The sequence below is a fragment of the Pistacia vera genome, unplaced genomic scaffold (assembly GCF_008641045.1).
Source record: "Pistacia vera cultivar Batoury unplaced genomic scaffold, PisVer_v2 Contig568, whole genome shotgun sequence".
NCBI classification, from domain to species: domain Eukaryota; kingdom Viridiplantae; phylum Streptophyta; class Magnoliopsida; order Sapindales; family Anacardiaceae; genus Pistacia; species Pistacia vera.
In genome coordinates this window covers 25,441-48,098 of record NW_022196410.1, presented here as the reverse complement: position 1 = coordinate 48,098, position 22,658 = coordinate 25,441, and the positions used below count along the sequence as shown (strand labels likewise).

The window sequence follows — 22,658 nt, the reverse complement described above, 5'->3', positions numbered from 1 at the left end:
TAAAACTTTAATTTATTACGAAATCACCCACATCTCCTGCCGCCACCGCAGACCACCGCCAGAAGTCTCTGAAAGTCTCCATCAGCAACTCATCGTGACCAAGAGGCTTCGATATGGCCATTAATGGCCAGATCCTTGGCCATTATCGGCCAAATCTGGACGAGATCTGGTGGCTAATGGCCATAGACCTGGCCATTTCCGGCTAGATCTGGCCTGATATGACCGTTTTCGGCCATCAATATGGCCGAAAATGACCATATCGAAGCCTCCCACCGAAACTCGTTCTTTTTTAGGGATTCCGATGAGTTTTCGGCGGCGGTCCGTGGTGGTTGGCTGCTGTCGGCGGTGGTGGCTGGGTGGCAGTGGTGGTGGTGGCTGAGTGACAGTGGTGGTTTGTAAATTGTTTTAAATATAAGGACATTATTGTCCAAAATTTTAGTTAAACAAGGGTAAAATTGAAACAGGATATTAATGTAAATTTATTTTGAAATGAGGGCATTATTGTCCAAAATTTTCATTAATAAGGGATAAAATTGTAACAAAAAAAGATAACCCTAGTAATCTCATAATACTTAAGAAAGTGGAGGTAATTAGATTACCTCCAATATTATCAATAGTAACTACTATTGGTATTTGAAGATTACTGGAATCTTATATTACTTGACAACCAAACGTGGTAATCAAATAATATAAAATGACATTGCCCTAATAATCTAACATTACCGCCAACCAAACGCCCTCAGAATATTATATTAAATATATTTGGTTGTATTAGAATAAATTAATGAGTATGTTATATGGGTAAAGATTGGTTCATAATCTAATCTTACAAATTTTCTCTCACAACCTCGACTTAACAGTTTGTAATTATTCAACTCGCAAATAAGTAGGCGAAACTCAATTACGAGCTGACCAATTGTGAGCTGCCACGTCAGACGTGTGAGAGAAAATTTGTGAGATTGGGTTATAAGTATAGTATTATTCATGCTATATTGTTATGTTTGATTGCGATAAATAAAAGAATTGTGGAAAACTTTTTTACTAATTACTCTTTTTTTTTAATATTTTAAAAATGAGTAAAAACACGCCCAGCAAGCCAAGAAATCTGCCAGTCGGCGCCACCACTGCCGGCCGGATCGCAGACAATTCCAAGTTCCAACAACTTTTAAAAAAGGTTTAACTGTTTCAGTTTTGGGAATACTAAAAGAAAAGTTAAACAGTAAAATACCCAAAAACTCAGATTTTTTTGAATACTACTCCCAATATTATTTAACTTATTTTAAACCCCTTAAATTTGATAATTTAATTAAATACCCCTAAATATTTTTTTTTAAAATTACAAAAACACCCTAATAATCCACATTTACCAGATTCCGGCCACCACCACCGGAAAATGGCCGGAATCTGGTAGGATAGCACACTACCAGCTGAATCTGGCTGGTAGTGCGCCGGAAAAGGCCAGATCTAAGGCCAAAGATCTGGCCATTGACGGCCAGATCTTTGGCCGTAACAGTCGGTCATGACGGCCAGCAAACGGTCGTCGTTGACCATCAACGACGACCGTTTGTTGGCCGTCGTTGAGAGCAAATATGGCCAGATCTGGCGGTTGACGGCCAGATCTGGCCGTAGATCTGGCCTTTACTGGCCAGATCCACCGTGGATCTAGCCGGAAAAGGCCATATCGGCGCATGACCGGCAAGATCCAGCCGGTCATGCGCCCATAAGGTGACTTCGGCCACCTCCGGTGGTGGTGGCCGACTGGGGGTGTTTGAAGGTGGGTTAGGGGTATTTTTGTTAACTTTTAATGTTTTATTATAGGGGGTATTTTGTAAAAAAATAAACATATATGGTATTTTATTAATTTATAAATCTTACCTCGTAATACCCGCCCAATTCAACTTTTTTTTAACTTTTTTTAAAAAACTTTTTCCAAAACTCCCAAATTTTGAACCAAACGGAGCCTTGAATTTTTTGAAAAGTTTTGTATGTATGTGGGTCCTTGATTTTGAATAAATGGCCACTTCTATAAATATAATAACACTAGTAGTTAAACGATGCTTATCATTAATCAACACAGAACCTTCTAAACATTAATAAATTCTAAAACCTTAATTAAATGTACGCAAATATTACGTATTAAATCACTTGGTCGGCATCAAAGTGTAAAGAAATGTCAAACAATTGGAAATTCTACAGTTTTCAATTTATTTCAATGGCGGAGGCTATTGTCAATTTGCCATTTGCCAAACCCTTTTATTGAACCAAGCAATATAAAAAAAAATCTGTGGCTTAGATTTGAGTACGAGTTAATTAATAAGTCAAGTCAAAGTAACCCCCACACGTTTTGCGAAAATTCTTTAATCAAAATTCATGTAACATATTCATTCATCAGCAGCTGACACTGTTACTCTCCACCTATTATATTATTTAACTCTCAGGAGATTTTTTGGTTTATTATAAGGGTATATTATATTAACGAAAAGAAAGATCATCTTGAATATTACTACAAATATTTAGAAAATATGTTTGGTTGGGAGGATAAATGAATGGGTATATTATATAGATTACTAAATTGCCCTCCTTTTTAAATATTAATATAATAGTATTTATTATTATTATTTTTTGAATTATTTCTTTTAACCCTCTACATTTGAAATTTTGTTAAAACACCCTAGCCATATAAAACTTTAATTTATAGCAAAATCACCCCCACCCACCCCAAGCCACTGCCGACGGCCGCTGGCAGTGGACGGAATGGTGCATGACTGGTAGTATATGGCCGGTCGTGCGCGGGCAAAGCCATAAACGACCATGGATCACAAATCCATGGCATTTTCACTGCCAAATCTATGGCCATTTCATGGCCAAAGATGTGGCTACAGATATGGCAGTGAAAAGGCCAGATCTTTAGTCTTAAAATGTCACAGCGAAAGATCTGGCCTTTTCACGGCCAAATCTTTGGCTTTAAAACGACCATAGAAATGCCAGATCTAGTCGTTTTCGACCATGGATATGTGATCCATATCCATGGCCGAAAAAGGCCTTACCGATGCACGACTGGCCAGATCCTGCCGGTCGTGCACCATTACGGCTACTACCGTCGGTGGCCAACAGTGGTGAGTCACGACCGACAATGGTCTTGGGTGGCTGGGGGTATTTTGTTAATTTTTAAACTTTTTGTGGCTATGGTGTTTTAGCTAATTTCTCAAATGTAGAGGGGCTGGGTAATTGTTATTTGATAGACATTTGAGGGCAATTGTGTCCGAAATGGTTTTTAATTAAGGGCAAAATGGGAAGAAAAATCCTATTACCTTGATAATGTTTTAATAACAACCTCTAGCAAGGTAATAAGATTATCCCTCACGTTATCAACAGTAATCACTATTTGCAATAAAAGATTACGGTTATATTTTATTACTTGTAAACCAAACACATGAATCTTGCAAAATAAACGAATACTACCCCCGTTATATTATTTATACCCGATCCAAACGGCCTCTTAAGGGGCGTTTGTTCAGAAAATATTGTAATATGTTTGGTTGAAAGGAATAATAGAATTTTGGGTGAAGCCTTTTACTTAATTGTCCTTCTTTTTTAATACTAAGGTGCCAATTTTTTCTAATATTATTATTATTATTATAATATTATATTATTAATTAAAGATAAAATTGTAACAACATTAAGATTATCAAATAATTTTATAATATCTAAGAAAGGGGTGATATTCAAATTACTCTTATATAATCTACATTGATTACTATTTACTATTGGTATTGAAGGATTTGACATCCAAACATGATAATGACAACAATATAAGATGACATTGTTGAAGTAATTGACTAATTACCCAACCAAACACACCCTTATTATTATTATTGTTTATTTTCTAGAATACAATTTTATCTTTTATAAAAATTATTAAAAACTTAAATTAAAATATATTTTTCCTGAGATAAATGAGTTTAGCTGGAATGTTGGATATAATCTATTCATCAAATCCTTTGATTCAACTGCACTTTTCATTTTATGAGAATTCTTGATTGTTTATTACTCTTCAAACCAACCATGGGAATCCATATGTGCTCATTAATCATTAATATAATTTATTTACTTCTATTATAAGCAAAATTGTTTTTATATTTAATGGCTACTATGTACTTAAACAAACTATGTCACATGTTCTCCATTACATAAGGATTAACACTTCCCCCTCTTTTTGATTCATTAAGAAATTTAAAGGGTTTCCTTAATTAATTGTATAACTTCATTACCTTAAGCTATCCTATGCCATTACCGGCAAAACTATGATACAATGTACGACCAAGATCTAGTTAGAAAAAGATGTGAGTAGAAGTTATTCAAAATAGAAATTGGAAAGTTCCATTATATTTATACCATCATATTATGAAAATGAGAAGTCAATAGAGGTGGAGATTAAGCACCCTTGGTATTAAGCATATGTGGTTCTCTTATTATTATTATTATTATTTTGGTAAGTAGGTTTTATATTAAAAAAACAATGAGGTTACAAAGTAACGTGAACGACCCATAAGCCAAAACAAATTAAAACGGCAGAGGCACACACGCTTGTGTCCCAATAACACACAAAATCAAAGAAAAAAAAAGACACAAATGCCTACAAAGGAGCACGCAAACTTGTAAACAGAAACACAAAAGGAGGCACATACAGATCTGAAGGACGAGAGGATTGTGACTGGAGCATGGGCCATTCCATGTCGAAGTGTAGGTCCACCCCGACGTCTTTAGTGGGGATAGTAGGAACCATAGCTAACGACCCTTCATGACTATCAACAGAAGACTCGTTACTTGATTGGTCCCTAGTTGACCTTTTAAGGGCTTTGTGGATGAAAGATCACGACCTCCATAAACGGGTCACCACTCAAGAGGACATCCGTCAAAGAAAGATTATAAATATATTAAAAAATTTAATAGAATGAATGATTAAAAAAACTATCTGTGGAATGACATATGGCACGTCTAGTTGTAGTCCCTTTTGAATTTGGGCCCAACAGGTGAACTGGGTCGTGACAGGATTCAAATCATTTGAGAAATTGATTTGGAGTCAATTATCAAGCCCATGTTCTATTTAGATTTTAGACTCACCAAAAAATAGTTTTGAGAAAACAGTTCAATTGATCACATGTATATTAACTTGGCTTATAATTATAGTGGGATGTAAGGGCATCTTTTTAAAATATAGTTCAACATTTGGTACAGTACTAGGTGTTTGTGCAAATATTCAATTTTCAAAGCTATACATTATTAGGCCTTTGCCCACTTAATAGTCTTTGACTCATTGTTTTGTTGGTGCTTTAGTCAGATGACGACTTTTTTGTTGTCTTTACTTTAATGTGTCTACACATCACAGAGACCATCAAAAGATGAAATTTGTGTCACAATATTTGACTACTTCGCTTTTGTTTTGATATAAACAATCTCAATGCAATTGCTTATTCCCCATACACTGTATATGTGAATTCTAATCCTCATATTTTTCACTTGATATGATGTTTGTGTATTCGCTTACACCATTACAAGAGAATTGGTAAAGACATCGTGCCTACAGTAAACATTGTGCGAAGCTAATAGCTATTAAAAGCATCTAAGTAGTAAGCTTACCCTTAAGGTGGGTGTTCTTCTATTCCAACTTCCCTAAAACTTTTGCTAGCACGGTCGAGAAAGCGATGGATCTTCTTCCCATACGAGGATAAAGTCATAAAACGTGACAGTTTAGAGGATTCAAGACAGATCACAACAAAATGAGTCGTTTATCATTATAATAAGTGTCAAGTTAAAGTGTGTATGCAATTGTGACATTTTAACTAATATAAAAGTTTAGATAACAAATTAATGAGAATAATTACTCTCATAGTAACTAATATATAATGTATTAACATACAAACTCTATGGGGTTATTTTGACTCTTTATTAATTTTTGGGTTCAAACTTTTGGATCACAAATATTTGTGGCTTACCATCTACTTTGAGAGAATTTGCAAAGTTGGGATACTTTAGTAATGTGAGGCAGAATATTGGGAGAGAGATCCGAAAGAAAGAGAGACCTTCGCCCAATATCCAAAACACAAGGCAGCAGCGCAGAGACAACGAACACCTGGAATCTCTTAAACACTTCCTTTGTCTCCTCCTAAAGCCAAAAATATTCAAATCACACCCACACGAACCCCACTCACTCTCTCTACAGTGTTATCTGTCGCCTTCAATTGTGACTTTTGCTCCACCACTCACACTACACACTTCACATTCCCTCTCTCTCTCTCTCTTCCCCCTCTCTCTACTCTTTTTTTTTTTTAATTATAAATTAGGGTTTCTGTCACAATGACTTCTACTACTACTACGACTTCTCCCAATAATAATAATACTTCTAATAATAATAATAACAATACTCCTACTAAGGAAGCAGACGAGGAGCTTGTTGTGGGTCAGTCTGTCGAGGCCGTTCAAGCGTCTGTTCCGGAAAAGGCGGAGACCATTAGTGCTGGCCGTGCTGAGGAAGAAGAGGTGGGTGTGAAACCGGAGGATCCGATGGAGGAAGATTCGGTGAATCCGGCTACTGTGTTTTGTATTCGGCTTAAACAGCCTAGGTCTAATTTGCAGCATAAAATGAGCGTGCCTGAATTGTGTCGAAATTTTAGGTAGGTTCTTGTCAAGTTGTTGAATTGGGTTTATTATTTATGTGGGTTTGATCAATTTTTGTTCTTTCAGTGCTGTTGCTTGGTGTGGTAAATTGAATGCTATAGCTTGTGCATCTGAAACTTGTGCCAGAATTCCGAGGTACTTTGTGTTTTGCCCTTTTTCCATTTTCAATCGCTTTGGAGTTAAATTTTGTGTTTCAGATAAATGTGAGTTCCTGTGTTGACCTTCCTGAACATAGGTGAATTGGTCTTATATGATGTTTTGTTTTTGTAGTTCTAATGCAAATCCACCATTTTGGATTCCTATACATATTGTGATACCTGAGCGACCTACCGAGTGCGCAGTGTTCAATGTCATAGCAGGTAACTTGATGTTTCTTGATTTTTTTAATTGTATTATCTTATTTGTATTCTAGTTTTAAGCATATTATTCTATGTTGTTGGATGAACTGAGTGTTCTTGTTGTTTATCTTAGTAAGGTTGGGAAACTGTTTGCTCCTATGATGTGATAGTATTGTTCTAATACATATATTATTATTTAAGATATTGTTGTTATTAAGGAAGTGGAATACATATATGTATTGAACAATGTCTAGCAAATGGTTTATTGTTTAGGATGTCCATTTGATGTACTAGCTCTAATTCTTGTAATTTGTAGATTTTTACTCTCTATGCTGAAGCATTGTTTTTCTCTTCGATTGAGTATCAATATCGTGTAATTGCTTTGAATACTTTTTGCAGATTCTCCTCGTGATTCTGTTCAGTTTATCGAATGGTCCCCTACTTCATGCCCTCGTGCCTTATTAATAGCTAATTTCCATGGGCGGATAACTATCTGGACTCAGCCTTCTCATGTAAGCTAGCCCTGCTGCACTAATTCCTTGAAATACTTTTATTAGATGCCTTATGATGCACAAGTTCTTAGCATGCTTCTCTTTCTTTTCTTTTCTCTTGTTTTTTCATTTTGGTGCAATGACACAGGGGTAGATATTTGTTGCCTCTTGGTCATAAGTTGTTTTTAAGCATACTAGTGGTTTGTATATGTAGGGGGCAGCCAATCTGGTACGTGATGCGAGCTGCTGGCAGCGTGAGCATGAATGGCGGCAGGATATTGCAGTTGTTACAAAGTGGCTCTCAGGGGTGTCTCCGGTATGCATTTGGCTATGTCTTCTGCTCATTTGATGCTTGGAAACTTAATATATCTTGCTCATGTTTTATCCTAAGCACTTTTGCTTTGTTTTACCTGTTTTCATGATCAGTATAGGTGGCTTTCCTCAAAATCCGCTGTTGCTTCTAACTCAAAATCAATTTTTGAAGAAAAATTTCTTTCACAACAGTCTCAAACTTCAGGTTTGGTTCTTTCCGCTTCATTATTGTTTACACTAATCATGCACACGATGTTTTAGGTCTGGTTTGCAATCTTCCATTAAACTGTGGGTTCTTGTTATCCCTTGTTGACTAGCATGTTACATCTGGATATATCAATTCACTTCTACTGTTACTTTGTGAACGACTTGGATCAGATTGTACTGAAGTTATTACCAGAATAGTTTTGTCAACAGTCCTGTCATAATAGTTTTAGTAAATGATATCACTTGAGTTTGTGGATAAAAACTTCCTTTTGGTTTTTAGTCAATGAATCTTCACGTTGGTAACCTTTTATCTTTTCCTTTTGATGATGATGCTATGGATGGCAGATATATTTTTTAGGGTTTTTTACTTATAAAACATATCATACAAAGTTATAGAAAAATAACCATTATGTTTTTTCTAACAGAATAATATGGTTTTCTTTCTCTGTTTTTACTTTCTAAACAAAAATAACCACTATGTTGATTACTTAGGATTGATTTCTGAGGTTAATAATCATGTGACCAGACTTGTGTTGCTAGTCCAGTTGTTAAACAGCTTATTATGACAATAATGTAGCCTTTGTTCAAATGTTTTTTTTTTTTTTTTTTTTTTTTATAAAATAAAATTTGAATTTCAGTCAATGGATTTGCTGATGCAATACCTGGTTTTCACTTCAGATAGGTGGCCCAATTTTCTCTGCGTTTGCTCCGTTTTTTCATCAGGCTCTGTACAGCTTCACTGGTCCCACTGGCCTCCTAGTCAAAATAGTACATCATCAAAGTGGTTTTCCACAAGCAAAGGGCTTTTGGGTGCTGGGCCTAGTGGGATCATGGCTGCTGATGCTATAATAACGGACAGCGGTGCCATGCATGTGGCAGGTGTTCCAATTGTTAATCCTTCTACTGTTGTTGTTTGGGAGGTCACTCCTGGCCTAGGGAATGAGTTTCATGCAACTCCGAAGACAAGTACTGGCAGCGAGGTTCCGCCTTCTGTTAAACCACCCAAATGGGCAGGTTTTGCTCCTTTGGCTGCATATTTATTTAGCTGGCAAGAGTATATATTATCTGAAGCTAAGCAAAAAGGAAAGTTGACAGATCAAGATTTTAGTGATGCTGTATCCCTTCATTGCTCTCCAGTTTCAAATTTTTCGGCATATGTGAGTCCTGAGGCTGCAGCTCAATCTGCAGCAACTACTACATGGGGCTCTGGAGTGACTGCAGTTGCCTTTGATCCAACCCGTGGTGGTTCTGTGATTGCTGTTGTTATAGTTGAGGGTACTCATCTATTTTCTTGGCTTAAAACTTAATTTCTGATTTCAATTTGTAAGCGTTTCTAACCGAGGCATGCATTTTTGTTGATAATTTCTATTTTCAGTTACATTGTGCAGTCTTGATATGTATAATCTTGTTTGCTCCTCTACATATTTTTTGTCCTCAACATGCATCACCTGTGCTTTCATATGAAACTACAATTTTATCTGACTATTCTAATTTGATTTCTTATATGTCCTTTCTTTAAATTTTCATAAATGCTTTTCCTTGTATTTCAATGGTACTTAGATCAAATATTCATTTCATATAATATTGCAGTGTTCCTGGGTCAGAATATACGTTGCCTCTGTAATTGGAATGCCATTTGGACCTAGATCTCTCTCTTTTTCCTTCCTGTTAGCTGGTTTTAAGGGAATAAATTATTATTGTTCGTCTTCCAGTGACATTTTCTGTAGTCTGATATCGATATTGTATTTTCAAAATCTCCCATGCATAATCTCAAATAAATTCACTCTTCACCAATATTTTGTCTCTCTCTTGTTTTTTTGATACCCAGAAATCCTTACAGATTGCAGCTAGGTGGAGAGAATAAACAAATACATTTTACTGTAATGTTTATGTTACTTTCATTATCTTTTTAGATGTAAATTTTTTTTACAACTTTTTGGATTCCATCAGTCCTACGATGATATCTTCTCTTTCTCTGTTAGAATTCTGCACTTGCTTGTGTAAACCTTTTGCTGCTGCATACGAGTGTAATCCTAGCCCAAATGTAAATTCATCTATTACTTGCCCCTCTCTGTATCCTTGTTTGGATTTTTTTTCTGATGTAATAGAGCAAATCCTTTCCTGGAAACATTTTCTATAGATATGGGAAATTCTGGGCCTGACTTCTATTTTTTTTTTTGGAGTTGAATTTCTTTATATATCTAGAGATGATTAGATTCCGTGGAAGTAATAGTGAAGTTGACTTGTGACAGGACAGTATATGTCGCCATATGATCCAGATGAGGGTCCTTCGATCACAGGGTGGAGGGTTCAACGTTGGGAATCATCACTTCAGCCGGTCGTTCTTCATCAAATATTTGGAAATCCTACTTCTAGTTTCAGTGGGCAGGCACCCATGCAAACTGTTTGGGTGTCCAAAGTAGATACAAGCATACCGCCAATTAATGATTATAAGATTTACCAATCAGCTGCAGGACTGACCTTGGATGTCAGGAAAGCAACTGATTCTGGTGTGGAGAAGGCAAAAAGAGTCAGTTTTGATCCCTTTGATTTACCAAGTGATGTCAGAACACTTGCTCGAATTGTTTATTCTGCCCATGGTGGTGAAATTGCAATTGCCCTTCTACGTGGTGGGGTCCATATTTTTTCTGGTCCAAACTTTGCACCTGTGGATAACTACCAGATTAATGTTGGATCTGCAATAGCTGCACCTGCCTTTTCTTCCACAAGCTGCTGTTCAGCTTCTGTTTGGCATGACATTAGCAAGGACCGCACCATATTGAAAATAATTCGTGTTCTTCCGCCTGCTGTCATGAGTAGTCAAGTGAAGGCCAACTCATCAACCTGGGAACGTGCAATTGCTGAGAGGTACTGTACAAAATAAAGTAGTTATTAGAAACCTGTCAGGAGTTTTATTATTATTTTTTTTTTAATGCTTCTCCCTAGATTATATTGGATGGACTAAGTAAACAAATATAACCCGTTTTAATGTTTGTATCTATGTTTTGTACCTCAATAACCCTCATTAGATGTACAAAACTAGGCAAATATATTAATATGTACTAAAAAATATGAATTTGGAAAAGTGACTGTTGATTATTTGCTAATTTAATCTGTTAATAGCAATTTTATGTGAAAGTAATATATCAACTAAGTATGTCCACTGATATTCAGTAGCAGGCATTTCATTTGTATCTTTATGTATACTTGTCATGATTTGGCATTTCTGTTGCCATGTCTAGAACTTTTGATTGGTTTTTTTAACCAACCAAACTATACTTTGTCAAATACTTAACGGGTGACTGTCATTTTAATGTCATACTTGGTGCTGTTGATTATTTATTATTGTGAGCTGTTGATTATTTATTATTGTGAGCAGGTTTTGGTGGAGCCTTTTGGTTAATGTGGATTGGTGGGATGCTGTTGGCTGTACTCAGAGTGCTGCTGAGGATGGCATTGGTAATATTGTTTAGACTTTGTGTTAATATTCATGTTGTGTGATATTGATAAAGACTAATGAAAAGTACCTTATTCTTCTAAAAGTTGCACAATGATTTATTTTCCTTCATTTATGCTGTCTCCTGGAAAAAATATTTGTAGCAACTGTTGGCACCTCTTTTTGATGATATTTCCCTTCGTTTCTTTCAGTTTCACTGAACAGTGTCATTGCTGTATTGGATGCGGATTTTCATTCTCTTCCTTCTATTCAACACAGGCAACAGTATGGTCCTGTATGTGTCTCTGGTCTCCTGCCATCTCTCTGTCCCTTGCTGATTTATTTTCTAATTCTGCTCGTCTGTTGTGTATGTTCAATAACGTCTAGACTACTTTGGTTATGTTACTGATTGATTTCAAAGCTTAAGTTGATAAGTAGGGAACCAACATAAATATTTACGTCTAACATGTCCCCTCATGCGCAAGGTACATGGGTGAACGTACCACAACCACATCAACAAATACACCTTATCATAATTTAATTGATGCATTAGGGGATTCAGATAAAGAGCACTTGACTGAAAAACTTAATCTCATTGGTGAGGCTCAACATTTGTATCTACCACCTCGGGCAGGCCTGTTTATCAACCAAACTGGCATATTATGCCATGGCCATGTAATGCATTATTTTGGGGGTTTTAGGGCAGTGGGGAGAGCTGTTTTAATGATAGTTCATGCATTATTGAATTTTTTCTTTTAGGTCTAAATTTTTGTTGACTGGTTTTACTTGTTTGGGTAAGTAAGGTTGTTTTTTTCGTAAATTGCAGAGTCTGGATAGGATAAAATGCAGGCTACTGGAAGGTACTAATGCTCAAGAAGTTAGGGCAATGGTTCTAGACATGCAGGCAAGGTTGTTGCTGGATATGCTGGGGAAAGGAATTGAGTCAGCTTTACTAAATCCTTCAGCTTTGGTGCCTGAGCCCTGGCAGGCCAAGGCTGATACACTATCTGGCATTGATCCTGAAGCAATGGCTGTTGAACCTGCCCTTGTTCCGAGTGTTCAGGTCATCTTTTTGCTCTATTTGACTTTCTATCATGTGTATTTACATTTTGGTCCTGTAGAATTTTGTGGTAGTGAATATCAGCTAATGCTTCCAGTCAGGACATTGTGACAAACCCATTTGGTTCCAGTTCTGTGACTGTTATTGGATAGCAACTGTGGGCATGTCTTTTGTGGCTGGCGTTTTCTTTCTTAACTGTTTCTCTTAAGTTATGTATCTGAGTTTAGTAAAGGCTGTAGAATGGGTGTGTAATTGGGCTATGTCCCAGCTGTTATACTGGAAACTGATACCAACCAAACAATTTATATGTCAGCCACTTTTGGCTTGTCTATAATGCTCTAGTCCATGCATTGTTGTTGGGCTGGTATAAGGTGTCCCTCCTAATCAGCTCATATCTCCTATAGTATTGTGGGTTATTTTGTTAAAAATACTGTTGAAGATGGCCTGATTTGTTCTGGGTTAAAACTTGATTGAGTTGAGTGGCTTTGATATTTTGACTTCTTTAGCTAAACTAATTGTGAAAATGTGATGCAGGCTTATGTTGATGCTGTTTTGGATCTAGCTTCACATTTTATCACACGCTTGCGACGTTATGCAAGCTTCTGTCGCACATTGGCTAGCCACGCTGTTAATGCAGGAACTGGCAGCAATCGCAGTATGGTGGCTAGTCCTACTCAAAGTTCGGCATCTCCTGCGACAAGTCAGGGTCAGTATGCAACCAATAGTACACGTTTAAAGGAAGCAGGTGAAACTTATTTTGCAATGTTGGGATTCTTCCCAAGGAAATTTATAAGTTCTGTAACCCCTCTTGATTTGAATAGACTGAATTCCAGTCAATTCTAAAACATTTGGTCCTGCTTCAGACATTTGTCTCCTGATGAAATCTCTAGAAATTAGGAACTAGTCTGATTTATTTTAATGTACTTCCTGCTTTTTTTCTTCTTCACATTGTTAGAATGAATACTTCTTCTAATGTTATAATGTCATATTATGCAGCTGGTCAAAGTGGTACAGCAAGTTCTACTGGAAGCACCCAGATGCAAGCTTGGGTACAAGGTGCTATTGCTAAGATTAGTAGCACCACAGATGGAGTGTCCAATTCAACCTCAAACCCCATAAGTGGTCCATCTCCCTTTATGCCAATAAGCATTAACACAGGGACTTTTCCTGGAACACCTGCTGTTCGGCTCATTGGGGACTGCCATTTCCTTCATAGATTATGTCAACTTCTGCTTTTCTGTTTTTTCTTTCGGCGAACTCAACAACCCCGCCTTGTGGCTGGTGCACAAAGAAATACGGATGCAAATATGCAAAAACCTCAGCCAGGAGGTCTTGGCAAAGTGGAGGAGATCAATTCTGTTTCTTCCAAACCTGCATCAGCCATGGTCAGGTTGGATGAAGGTCAACTAACTAGAACTGGTCAGACCATACCTGGTGCAAAAGGAGTTGAAGAAGGTCCTGCGAGCCGGCCAAAATTGGGTTTGGGTAATGCAGGTCAAGGATACACATTTGAGGAGGTAGAAAAAAGATTCTTTTTTGCTTTCTTATGGTCTCTAAATTAAATGTTTGTATGTTACGTTAGTAGCTTCCAATTTTGCATAAGCCTTGTTTGGTAATTTTGATAATTCTTTCCACAAAGAATCAATAAGGAGATCTGAGACCCTAGGTTTGACATAATGAAGTCCATATGTTGCTATTGTGCAGGTGAAGGTCCTTTTTCTCATACTTATGGATCTCTGTCGACGTACAGCAGCTTTAGCACACCCATTACCCGTTTCTCAGGTGGGGAGCAGCAATATCCAAGTGCGGCTGCATTATATTGATGGCAATTATACTGTATTGCCTGAAGTTGTAGAAGCCTCCCTTGGTCCACATATGCAGGTATCTAATGTATATAGTTTAAGTTTAGTCTCTCTCTCTCTCTGTCTCTCTGTCTCTCTCTCTCTCTATTGTCTCATCTAGGGTAGGGTGAGCTGCACAATGACATTTGTCTGTTAACGCAAGTAAACGTGCTTAAACAGGTGAGGCAAAATGCCTACCTTAGTTGCATTGTGTTCTAAATAACAAGGGAGGTTTTGATCTTAAATTTTTCCCCAGTTCTTAGTTAATATGTATTATTGAAATTCTGATCATTGTCTATGTTTTATGTATCAAGGATTACATTTCTTTCCCGAGTATGTTTATTTAAGCAAGGCTATGACCTTAATTTGTCCTGGTTCTTATGTGATGTTTATTTGTTGAAATTCTTGTAATTTGTTTTTCTTTTATTAACATGGATTACATTTCTCTGAGCTTCTATATTCTGTCCCCTATTGTGTTTTACACAGAACATGCCTCGGCCTAGAGGTGCAGATGCTGCTGGACTTTTACTCCGTGAGTTAGAGCTCCACCCACCAGCTGAAGAGTGGCACAGGAGGAATATGTTTGGGGGCCCATGGTCTGATCCAGATGATATGAGCCCTGTAGATGATACTCCCAGGCTAGTACATGATGTCAACTCACTTGGAAATTATGAAGTTCATTACGGTGCCCATGGATTGTGGCCAAGGAAGCGTCGAATGTCTGAAAGAGATGCAGCTTTTGGCTTGAATACTTCTGTAGGCTTGGGGGCTTATCTGGGTATTATGGGATCTAGAAGAGATGTTGTTACAGCGGTGTGGAAGACTGGTCTTGAAGGGGTTTGGTACAAGGTATGAGACGAAGTTTCCTTCACCTTTCTTCTGTTCTTTTGATTTATTGGTTATTGAATATTTAATGATGCTTTTTTTATTTAGTACGATTCCCAGGGATAAATGTTTCTAGTGTGTATGCCTTAAGGATAATGTCAGTCATGATACATAGATAAGAGTCTAATGATGCAATTTTTATAAAATCGTGGACCTTTCATTTGTTAACTTGAATGTTATTTGATCCTGAGTCTGAAGGTTTTTGGTTTGGGTGTCATTTGTATCAGATGAAGTTGAATTTTAGACTTAGTATATAGTTAGACTCCAGAGTAAATAGATGCTGTGCTGCTTTTCTTCTTTGACATATCGCACTATACTTCTAGAATTTCTGGTGATCTAAGGGTTAACCAAATGTTGAGTTGCTTTGAAGGATTTTGATGTACATGGAACATCTTTGTGCATGCTTGTGTATTTCCTAGTCTTCCTTTCTTTGATATTGTATTCCTTAAATCTGTCTCATAAGTTTGATTATGCTGTGATGCAGTGTATAAGATGTTTGCGTCAGACTTCAGCTTTTACTTCACCAGGTGCTACTAATCCACCTAATCAAAATGATCTAGAGGCTTGGTGGATCAGCCGCTGGGCATTTGGTTGTCCAATGTGTGGCGGAACATGGGTTCGGGTGGTGTAGATGACTGATCGTATAGGACTCACATCCCCTTGGGTGTTTAGCGGAAACAATTCCAAACCAGACACTATGCATATAGCTGCTGATGATTGACAATTATCTGAAGTACTGAACAGGCGTATGTAGGAGTTTACTTGTTGGATCTGCCACCACTAAAACTGGAGGATATACATAAAAGTATTGCATTGCAGATGGTAAACTCATTTCAGTTTTGATGGACTCTTTTGCTGAAATTCCAAGTACCGTGGTTAGGATGATTCAATAGAGAAGCAGACGGCTTGCTGGAACCTGTTTTCTCTCGGATCAGTTGGCAGATGCTATTGGTTTCGTGTTTATAATGTATTATATTTTGGTAAGAGAGTTTTGAAAGTAGAATTTTTTTTTCTTTTCAGTCGCCTTAGGAGGTGACAAGAAATTTTAGGCTCAAAATCCATCCCCCTTGGAAGGTTATTGTTTTGTTGTACTTTGTTTGTTCATCACTAATACTACTTATATTGTATATTATAAGAAAATAATCTTTTGTAAGGGTGGCAAATAAATAGTTGCTAATTGTGGGGACTACCTTAAGTTTTCATATGACTTCTATTGTTCAACAAATTTTTCATTTGTAGAATAAAAAATGAGGATGGAAACGAATTGGACCTCATCTATTGAAGAAAAGTATTGGGTTCTTTTAATAAGTAAACGCCTTTGGTTTGCCTTAAATGACAACTTTTCACTGGAAAAGCTTTAAAATATCACTTTTTTATCCAAAATTAATTACTACAAAGTAATTAATTACTACAAAGTTGATTATGATGACAAAATTTTTTTCGTAATCATCACTTAAATATCTAGTCTCCTTTTTATGAAAACTCTCTTATTCTACCTTTTGATTTCTCATCGATTATTGGCTACTGCAAAGTTAGGGTTTTCTATTTTTAATTGATTTTCGATTGATTTTTATAGCGAATATTCAATCGGTTACCACCATTCGATTTATTAGTCTCTACTCTATAAAACCCATCTTAACTTGGCTCTTAATAAGTGATAACTCGTCAAAAGTTGACTAAAAAAATGAATTATATTTTGTGTATTAAAAGGATATAAACTTCAGATGGAAAGATGGTATTTTGAAATTTTTAGGGTGAAAAGGGTCATTAAGGGAAATCTTAGGAGGGAAAAGGTCGCATACTCTATTTTAATTATCGAAAAATTTACAATTATTAAAAAAATATATTTTATTAGAAAAGAATATAAATTTCTAATTCAAATCTTATAGATATTGAGTAGGTTTTTTTATTTTTCTTTCATCCAATATAAATTTACGTAAATCAATTTATATACTTTTGTCTCCTGTTTTTTTATTAAAAAGAAAATTGTACATTAAATACGTGCACACTGAAACCATAGACTTAAAAACGCCGTTAGAAAGTAGAAACGGCGTTTCTGTGAACTGGAAGAGCTTGTTTATGCCGGACAAGTTTGCCAATTGGGATCCTTGAAATTCAGTTGAACTCAAATCTGAAAGTGAAAGTGAGATTGAGATTGAGTGAGAAACGATGAGCTCAACGCCAGGAACGCACTCGCTGGCCTTTAGAGTGATGAGGCTATGCAGGCCATCTTTACACGTGGAACCTCCACTTCGTTTGGACCCCGCCGATCTCTTCGTCGGCGAGGACATTTTCGACGACCCAATCGCCGCCTCCAATCTCCCTCCTCTCTTATCTAGCCACGTGGACTCCACCAACAACTCCTCCGATCTCAGCTACCGCTCCAGATTCCTCCTCCACGACCCTTCCGATTCTATTGGCCTCTCCNAAAGTGAGATTGAGATTGAGTGAGAAACGATGAGCTCAACGCCAGGAACGCACTCGCTGGCCTTTAGAGTGATGAGGCTATGCAGGCCATCTTTACACGTGGAACCTCCACTTCGTTTGGACCCCGCCGATCTCTTCGTCGGCGAGGACATTTTCGACGATCCAATCGCCGCCTTCAATCTCCCTCCTCTCTTATCTAGCCACGTGGACTCCACCAACAACTCCTCCGATCTCAGCTACCGCTCCAGATTCCTCCTCCACGACCCTTCCGATTCTATTGGCCTCTCCGGCCTCCTGGTCCTCCCCCAAGCCTTCGGGTCCCTCACTAACTGACATCTGTCTCACTTTTAATTTTCTTTTTTTTTTTCAAAAAGCTTAAATTTAATCATTCTATTTGTATTGATAGGGCGATTTATTTGGGAGAGACATTCTGCAGCTATATTAGTATTAACAACAGTTCAACATTTGAAGTTAGAGACGTTATTATTAAGGTAAATTCTTTATATAAATTCTATTATTTCACTTCAAGTCAACATGTTTTGATCAAATAAGTTCATACTTCTATTGACAAATTATGGCCATGTTCGTTAATAATAGGCAGAAATTCAAACGGACAGGCAGAGGATTCTCCTCTTGGATACATCAAAATCACCTGTTGAATCAATACGTGCAGGAGGACGATATGATTTCATTGTAGAACATGATGTCAAAGAACTTGGACCTCACACGTTGGTTCTTTTTATCTGTTTATTTTTTATTTTTTGTGACTATGGTATCAATTTTATTTTATTTTATTTTTTTTAACCTTTTAGGCTGGTGTGCACCGCATTGTATGGTGATGGGGATGGAGAGCGAAAATATCTTCCACAATTTTTCAAGTTCATTGTTGCAAATCCACTTTCTGTTCGGACGAAGGTATTAGACATTTGTGTTATGCGTAATGGAACTTTAAATTGTTTGAGTTGAAAACAAATTTGTTTTTGATCTCGGATTTAGTACTTATTTCTACTCTTTATGCAGGTCCGCATTGTTAAGGTAGGTTATCATTGACTAAATTTTCTGGTGCAAGATTTTGGAAATCATTGTAAGAGGTGATGCCTTTGAAAACTATGTTATAGATAGTTGTATCTTCTATCTCAGGAAATGACATATTTGGAGGCTTGCATTGAAAATCATACGAAATCAAACCTTTACATGGACCAAGTTGAGTTTGAGCCAGCTCAGCATTGGAGTGCAACAATGCTGAAAGCTGATGAACCTGATTCCAACAATAATTCTCAAAGTAGGTATGTAACAAGGTTATATTGGGGATATCTTGAATTGAAAGATTGTGTCTCTTGTTTTATTTTCAATGAAAGTGTTCTTCATTCTTTAAATATTCTTTATTTTGTTAATTTTCAAAATCTTATTTATCCCCATTTTCATTTCCATTTATGATTATATGTTTACAGAGAGGTATTTAAGCCACCAGTGCTGATCAGATCTGGTGGAGGAATTCACAACTATCTTTATCGGTTAAGAATGATTTCCAATGACTCTACACCTGTGAAAGTTCAAGGAAGTAATGTTCTCGGAAAATTTCAAATAACATGGCGTACAAATTTGGGCGAACCTGGTCGCCTACAGACACAGCAAATTCTTGGCACTGTAAGTTCTTTCTTTAATATTCAAAGACAAGAAAGCTTGATTCTTCAAAGTCTTGACATATCTATCAGTTTACTGAAATAGTCATCATTTATTTACTCTCTTTCTGCCTTTGTTCTATCTTTTCTGTTTTACTTGAAAAAAATTCTTGTGAAAGTGATAGATTAAGTTGATACACATAGGTCTACAACTACGAGAGCAAGTAGCACAGTTTGTTTTAGCAGAAACCTTCTCTTACATTATTTGTCATTTCAGCAGTTACACAATTTATAGGGGTTTTACAGATGCATGCATGCATGTGAATACCTTTCACTTCAACTATTTGTGTACGCGACATGCATGTGCTTTTTAGGGGGATTTTGTACTCACTATCTTGAAACTTCCTTCTACAGCCTATCACAAGCAAGGAGATTGAGTTGAATGTTGTGGAGATTCCATCTGTTGTCAGTGTAGATAAACCTTTCTCGGTAAATACAGTTTAATAGCATTTTATTTATGAATTATAGTGTACCCTCTTTTGTACATATCTATTTGTTAAAGAGTTTCAAGTTCATGTGTAGTTTCCACTTCTGATTTTCCTTCTTTAACTGTTAGTGGGTGAACAAATTTGTGTTGGTTGGAATTAGTTTGGAAGCTGAACCAGTCAGTGTTTCATGCAGTTACACTTGAAGCTTTCAAACCAGATGGATAGGGAACAAGGCCCCTTTGAGGTTTGGTTGTCACAAAGTGATTCACATGAGGAGAAAGTTGTTATGATTAATGGGCTGCAGATAACGGTAATGCATTTTATTGGTTCCCTAACTCCTTTTTCATATATCTGTAAAAATAGGGCATATATTAGATATATGTGTATAGGCTTACTGCTTTGTAATGGTACTGATAGATGGATTTGACTGTCTACAGGTCTTACCTCGGCTGGAGGCTTTTGGTTCTGCAGATTTTCACTTGGTATGAACAATAGTTCTTATCTGTTCCTTCTTGACCATTTTTATTTCAGGCACTGAATTCGGTCTAAATTTTAAACGTCTCCCCACTTAAAATCTTGTTTGAATTGTTAAGATTTTTAGCATTAAACAATTTAGAACATAAAACAAGGTTGTTGCTTAGGTGTTCAAAACTTCTACTGGAAAAGTTTAAAATGATTCAGAGCGTTAGGTTGAATCTGAACAGTATTCCCCATGTTAGATGTTTGGGTTCCTTTGCTATGGTCTATGATGATCGGGCTCCTTTGCTATGGTCTAATAAATATCTCCGCACACCTTAATCTCAGACTCTCAGTCAGAGATGCACAAAAGACAAATTGTTCTGCAGTTATTAGAGTATACCACATTGGCTTATATGCGTGACAATTGCATCCTGTCATCAATACTTCACCTATTGATTACCGAACCTCCTGGTTACCTTATTGTTATTATATTCAAGTAAATACGCTTGAGTCATGGGTTTGAGAGTTGGAATATTACTGAATTTGGTTGATTAAAAATCTCCATAATTTATTATACCTTCACTGAAGAAGAAGACCAAAAAACATAAAATAACTATAATGACAATTAACAGAATGAATGTAAAATTTACATTTTCAAGTAGATGCTTCGCATGCATTCGACTATGATCTTATGTGACATTGGCCTGATGCACCCCAATAAGTTGACTAATATAAAATGGATTTTCAACTTTCTCCAATACGCTATGGCTTTTGCCCACAACAATAGGGAAATAGGGATTATGGAAGCCTCATTGTAAAAGCACATGCGTGAAGGATATTTTTTCTTTATTTTGCTCATAATAAAGACACTGTTGCCAATTCTTTTCATAGAACTTTTTTTCTTTTTGTTTGAGATAAGAGACAACTGTAATGTGCACCCCATCCTCCTTTATATTGTGCACCATAATGAATTCCATATGGCTGCACATTTGATTTTTTTTTTTTTTTTTTTTTTTTTTTTTTTTTTTTTTTGTCTGAGCTATTTACTGGTGCTGTCTCTGTTTTTGCAGAATCTGATTGCTACTAAACTTGGAGTTCAAAGAATCACAGGTATTACCTTGTACGACAAAATAGAGAAAAAAGCCTATGACCCATTGCCTGATTTGGAGGTTGGTGATTTATGTTTTCTTTTTAATGTTATTTAACACTGCTTTCTCAGACAACTAACTAGCTGTTTAAAGTGCTATATTTTAAATTCAGTATTTTGAATCTCAGAAGAAATTATTTTGGTTATGCCTGCGTCAAGCTATACAAATTGGCATTTATTAACGATGAAATAGACTGCTGATAAGAGGATTGTGTTTGATATTTCAAGTTGGCCTGCTCAATCATGCTTGTCAGACTGCTTATCGAAGTTATCTATTTCATGTTGATGGTTGATTTCTGTTTGATAAATAATGAATTCTGTTTGCAGTTTAATTCTTTGGTGCCCAACATACTTGTTCCATTAACCATTTTGATGAGTTTCTGAAAATGTTGCAGATATTCGTGGATCTCGATTGATATACTGGATTGTTTCAATCAGTTGAGTTTGCATAAGCTGAATTAACATCATTTGTGTTTGGGGGGACTTCTGTCAACTCGGTAATGTCACAGCGGGCATCACCATAATTCATCAGAGAGTACTAGTGAATCAGATACTGAGCCCCATAAGGTCCAATTCATCTTTAGCTCGTTGAATGTTGACAGCTAATAGTCATCAGCAAGCATGACATGATGCTGTACTTTAACATGAAGTCCACTCCCACAAGACAGGTTCATTTCTTTATGATATTCCTTATGGTTTTGATTATTCAAGGATAAAATGCGAAGTTCAAATGTTGCCCCCGTTTGAGATTATCATTTATACTAGTTGTTTCCGTACATCTTAGATGTAAACAAGTTTTGTAAGTTAATTAGACAAGCTCCAGTGTATTTTTTATACTTTGAAGGAAAAATCCATGTATCGCGAGAATAATTGTTACATAAAATAATTCTACTGAATTTTTCATTATTTTGTGAACCATTTGTTATCTCTAGTTGATTCTGTGTCATCTAAAAGGATGGCAAAATAGTTGTTTGTATTCATTACGTGGTTGATTTTGTATATAATTTCAAAATGGGTAAGTTAATTCACTTCTCTCTTCATTTGATAATTAGGGAAATGTTGCTAAATCAATTGTCATATCGTGATTTTGTATATGTAGTATTATTGATTACAAATTATTAGACTCGATGTTCTTTCCCACAATGACTTTGCCACCCAATTTGTTGAGCCAAAACTCGTTTTCTTAGAAATTCGATTATTAAGTATGTACTTGGAATGTAATGTTTTAAGTGAGATTGGAATCATGTTATTGTCCAAGTTCAAATCA

At 36.5% G+C, this 22,658-nt stretch overlaps 2 protein-coding genes across 5 annotated transcripts; both read left to right on the top strand.

Annotated features, from left to right (window-relative positions):
• The first annotated feature begins 6,315 nt into the window (after positions 1 to 6,315).
• On the top strand, positions 6,316 to 15,986 carry LOC116108722 (mediator of RNA polymerase II transcription subunit 16). 2 transcript variants are annotated; one of them, XM_031394944.1, is made up of 16 exons: positions 6,316 to 6,674; positions 6,745 to 6,813; positions 6,949 to 7,037; positions 7,416 to 7,528; positions 7,722 to 7,823; positions 7,934 to 8,024; positions 8,705 to 9,301; positions 10,279 to 10,894; positions 11,406 to 11,485; positions 11,675 to 11,757; positions 12,289 to 12,525; positions 13,057 to 13,267; positions 13,519 to 14,039; positions 14,227 to 14,403; positions 14,850 to 15,212; positions 15,733 to 15,986. In XM_031394944.1, exons 1-16 carry the CDS (start codon positions 6,358 to 6,360, stop codon positions 15,877 to 15,879), a joined length of 3,813 nt encoding a protein of 1,270 aa, XP_031250804.1. In that variant the 5' UTR covers positions 6,316 to 6,357; the 3' UTR covers positions 15,880 to 15,986. The 2 variants fall into 2 exon arrangements, with proteins under 2 accessions (XP_031250804.1, XP_031250805.1); XM_031394945.1 differs by having other exon boundaries at positions 6,318 to 6,674; positions 13,057 to 13,228.
• A 1,264-nt stretch (positions 15,987 to 17,250) lies between these two features.
• On the top strand, positions 17,251 to 22,309 carry LOC116108740 (trafficking protein particle complex subunit 13). Of its 3 annotated transcripts, none has more exons than XM_031394976.1 (13): positions 17,251 to 17,396; positions 17,685 to 17,992; positions 18,082 to 18,166; positions 18,273 to 18,403; positions 18,488 to 18,590; positions 18,696 to 18,710; positions 18,816 to 18,961; positions 19,127 to 19,322; positions 19,712 to 19,786; positions 19,979 to 20,095; positions 20,223 to 20,267; positions 21,315 to 21,354; positions 21,787 to 22,309. In XM_031394976.1, the coding sequence occupies exons 2-13, from the start codon at positions 17,706 to 17,708 to the stop codon at positions 21,831 to 21,833; spliced, it is 1,287 nt and encodes a 428-aa protein (XP_031250836.1). In that variant the 5' UTR covers positions 17,251 to 17,396; positions 17,685 to 17,705; the 3' UTR covers positions 21,834 to 22,309. The 3 variants fall into 3 exon arrangements, with proteins under 3 accessions (XP_031250836.1, XP_031250834.1, XP_031250835.1); XM_031394974.1 differs by having other exon boundaries at positions 17,253 to 17,396; positions 21,315 to 21,413; XM_031394975.1 differs by having other exon boundaries at positions 17,254 to 17,387; positions 17,677 to 17,992; positions 21,315 to 21,413.
• Positions 22,310 to 22,658: the final 349 nt, after the last annotated feature.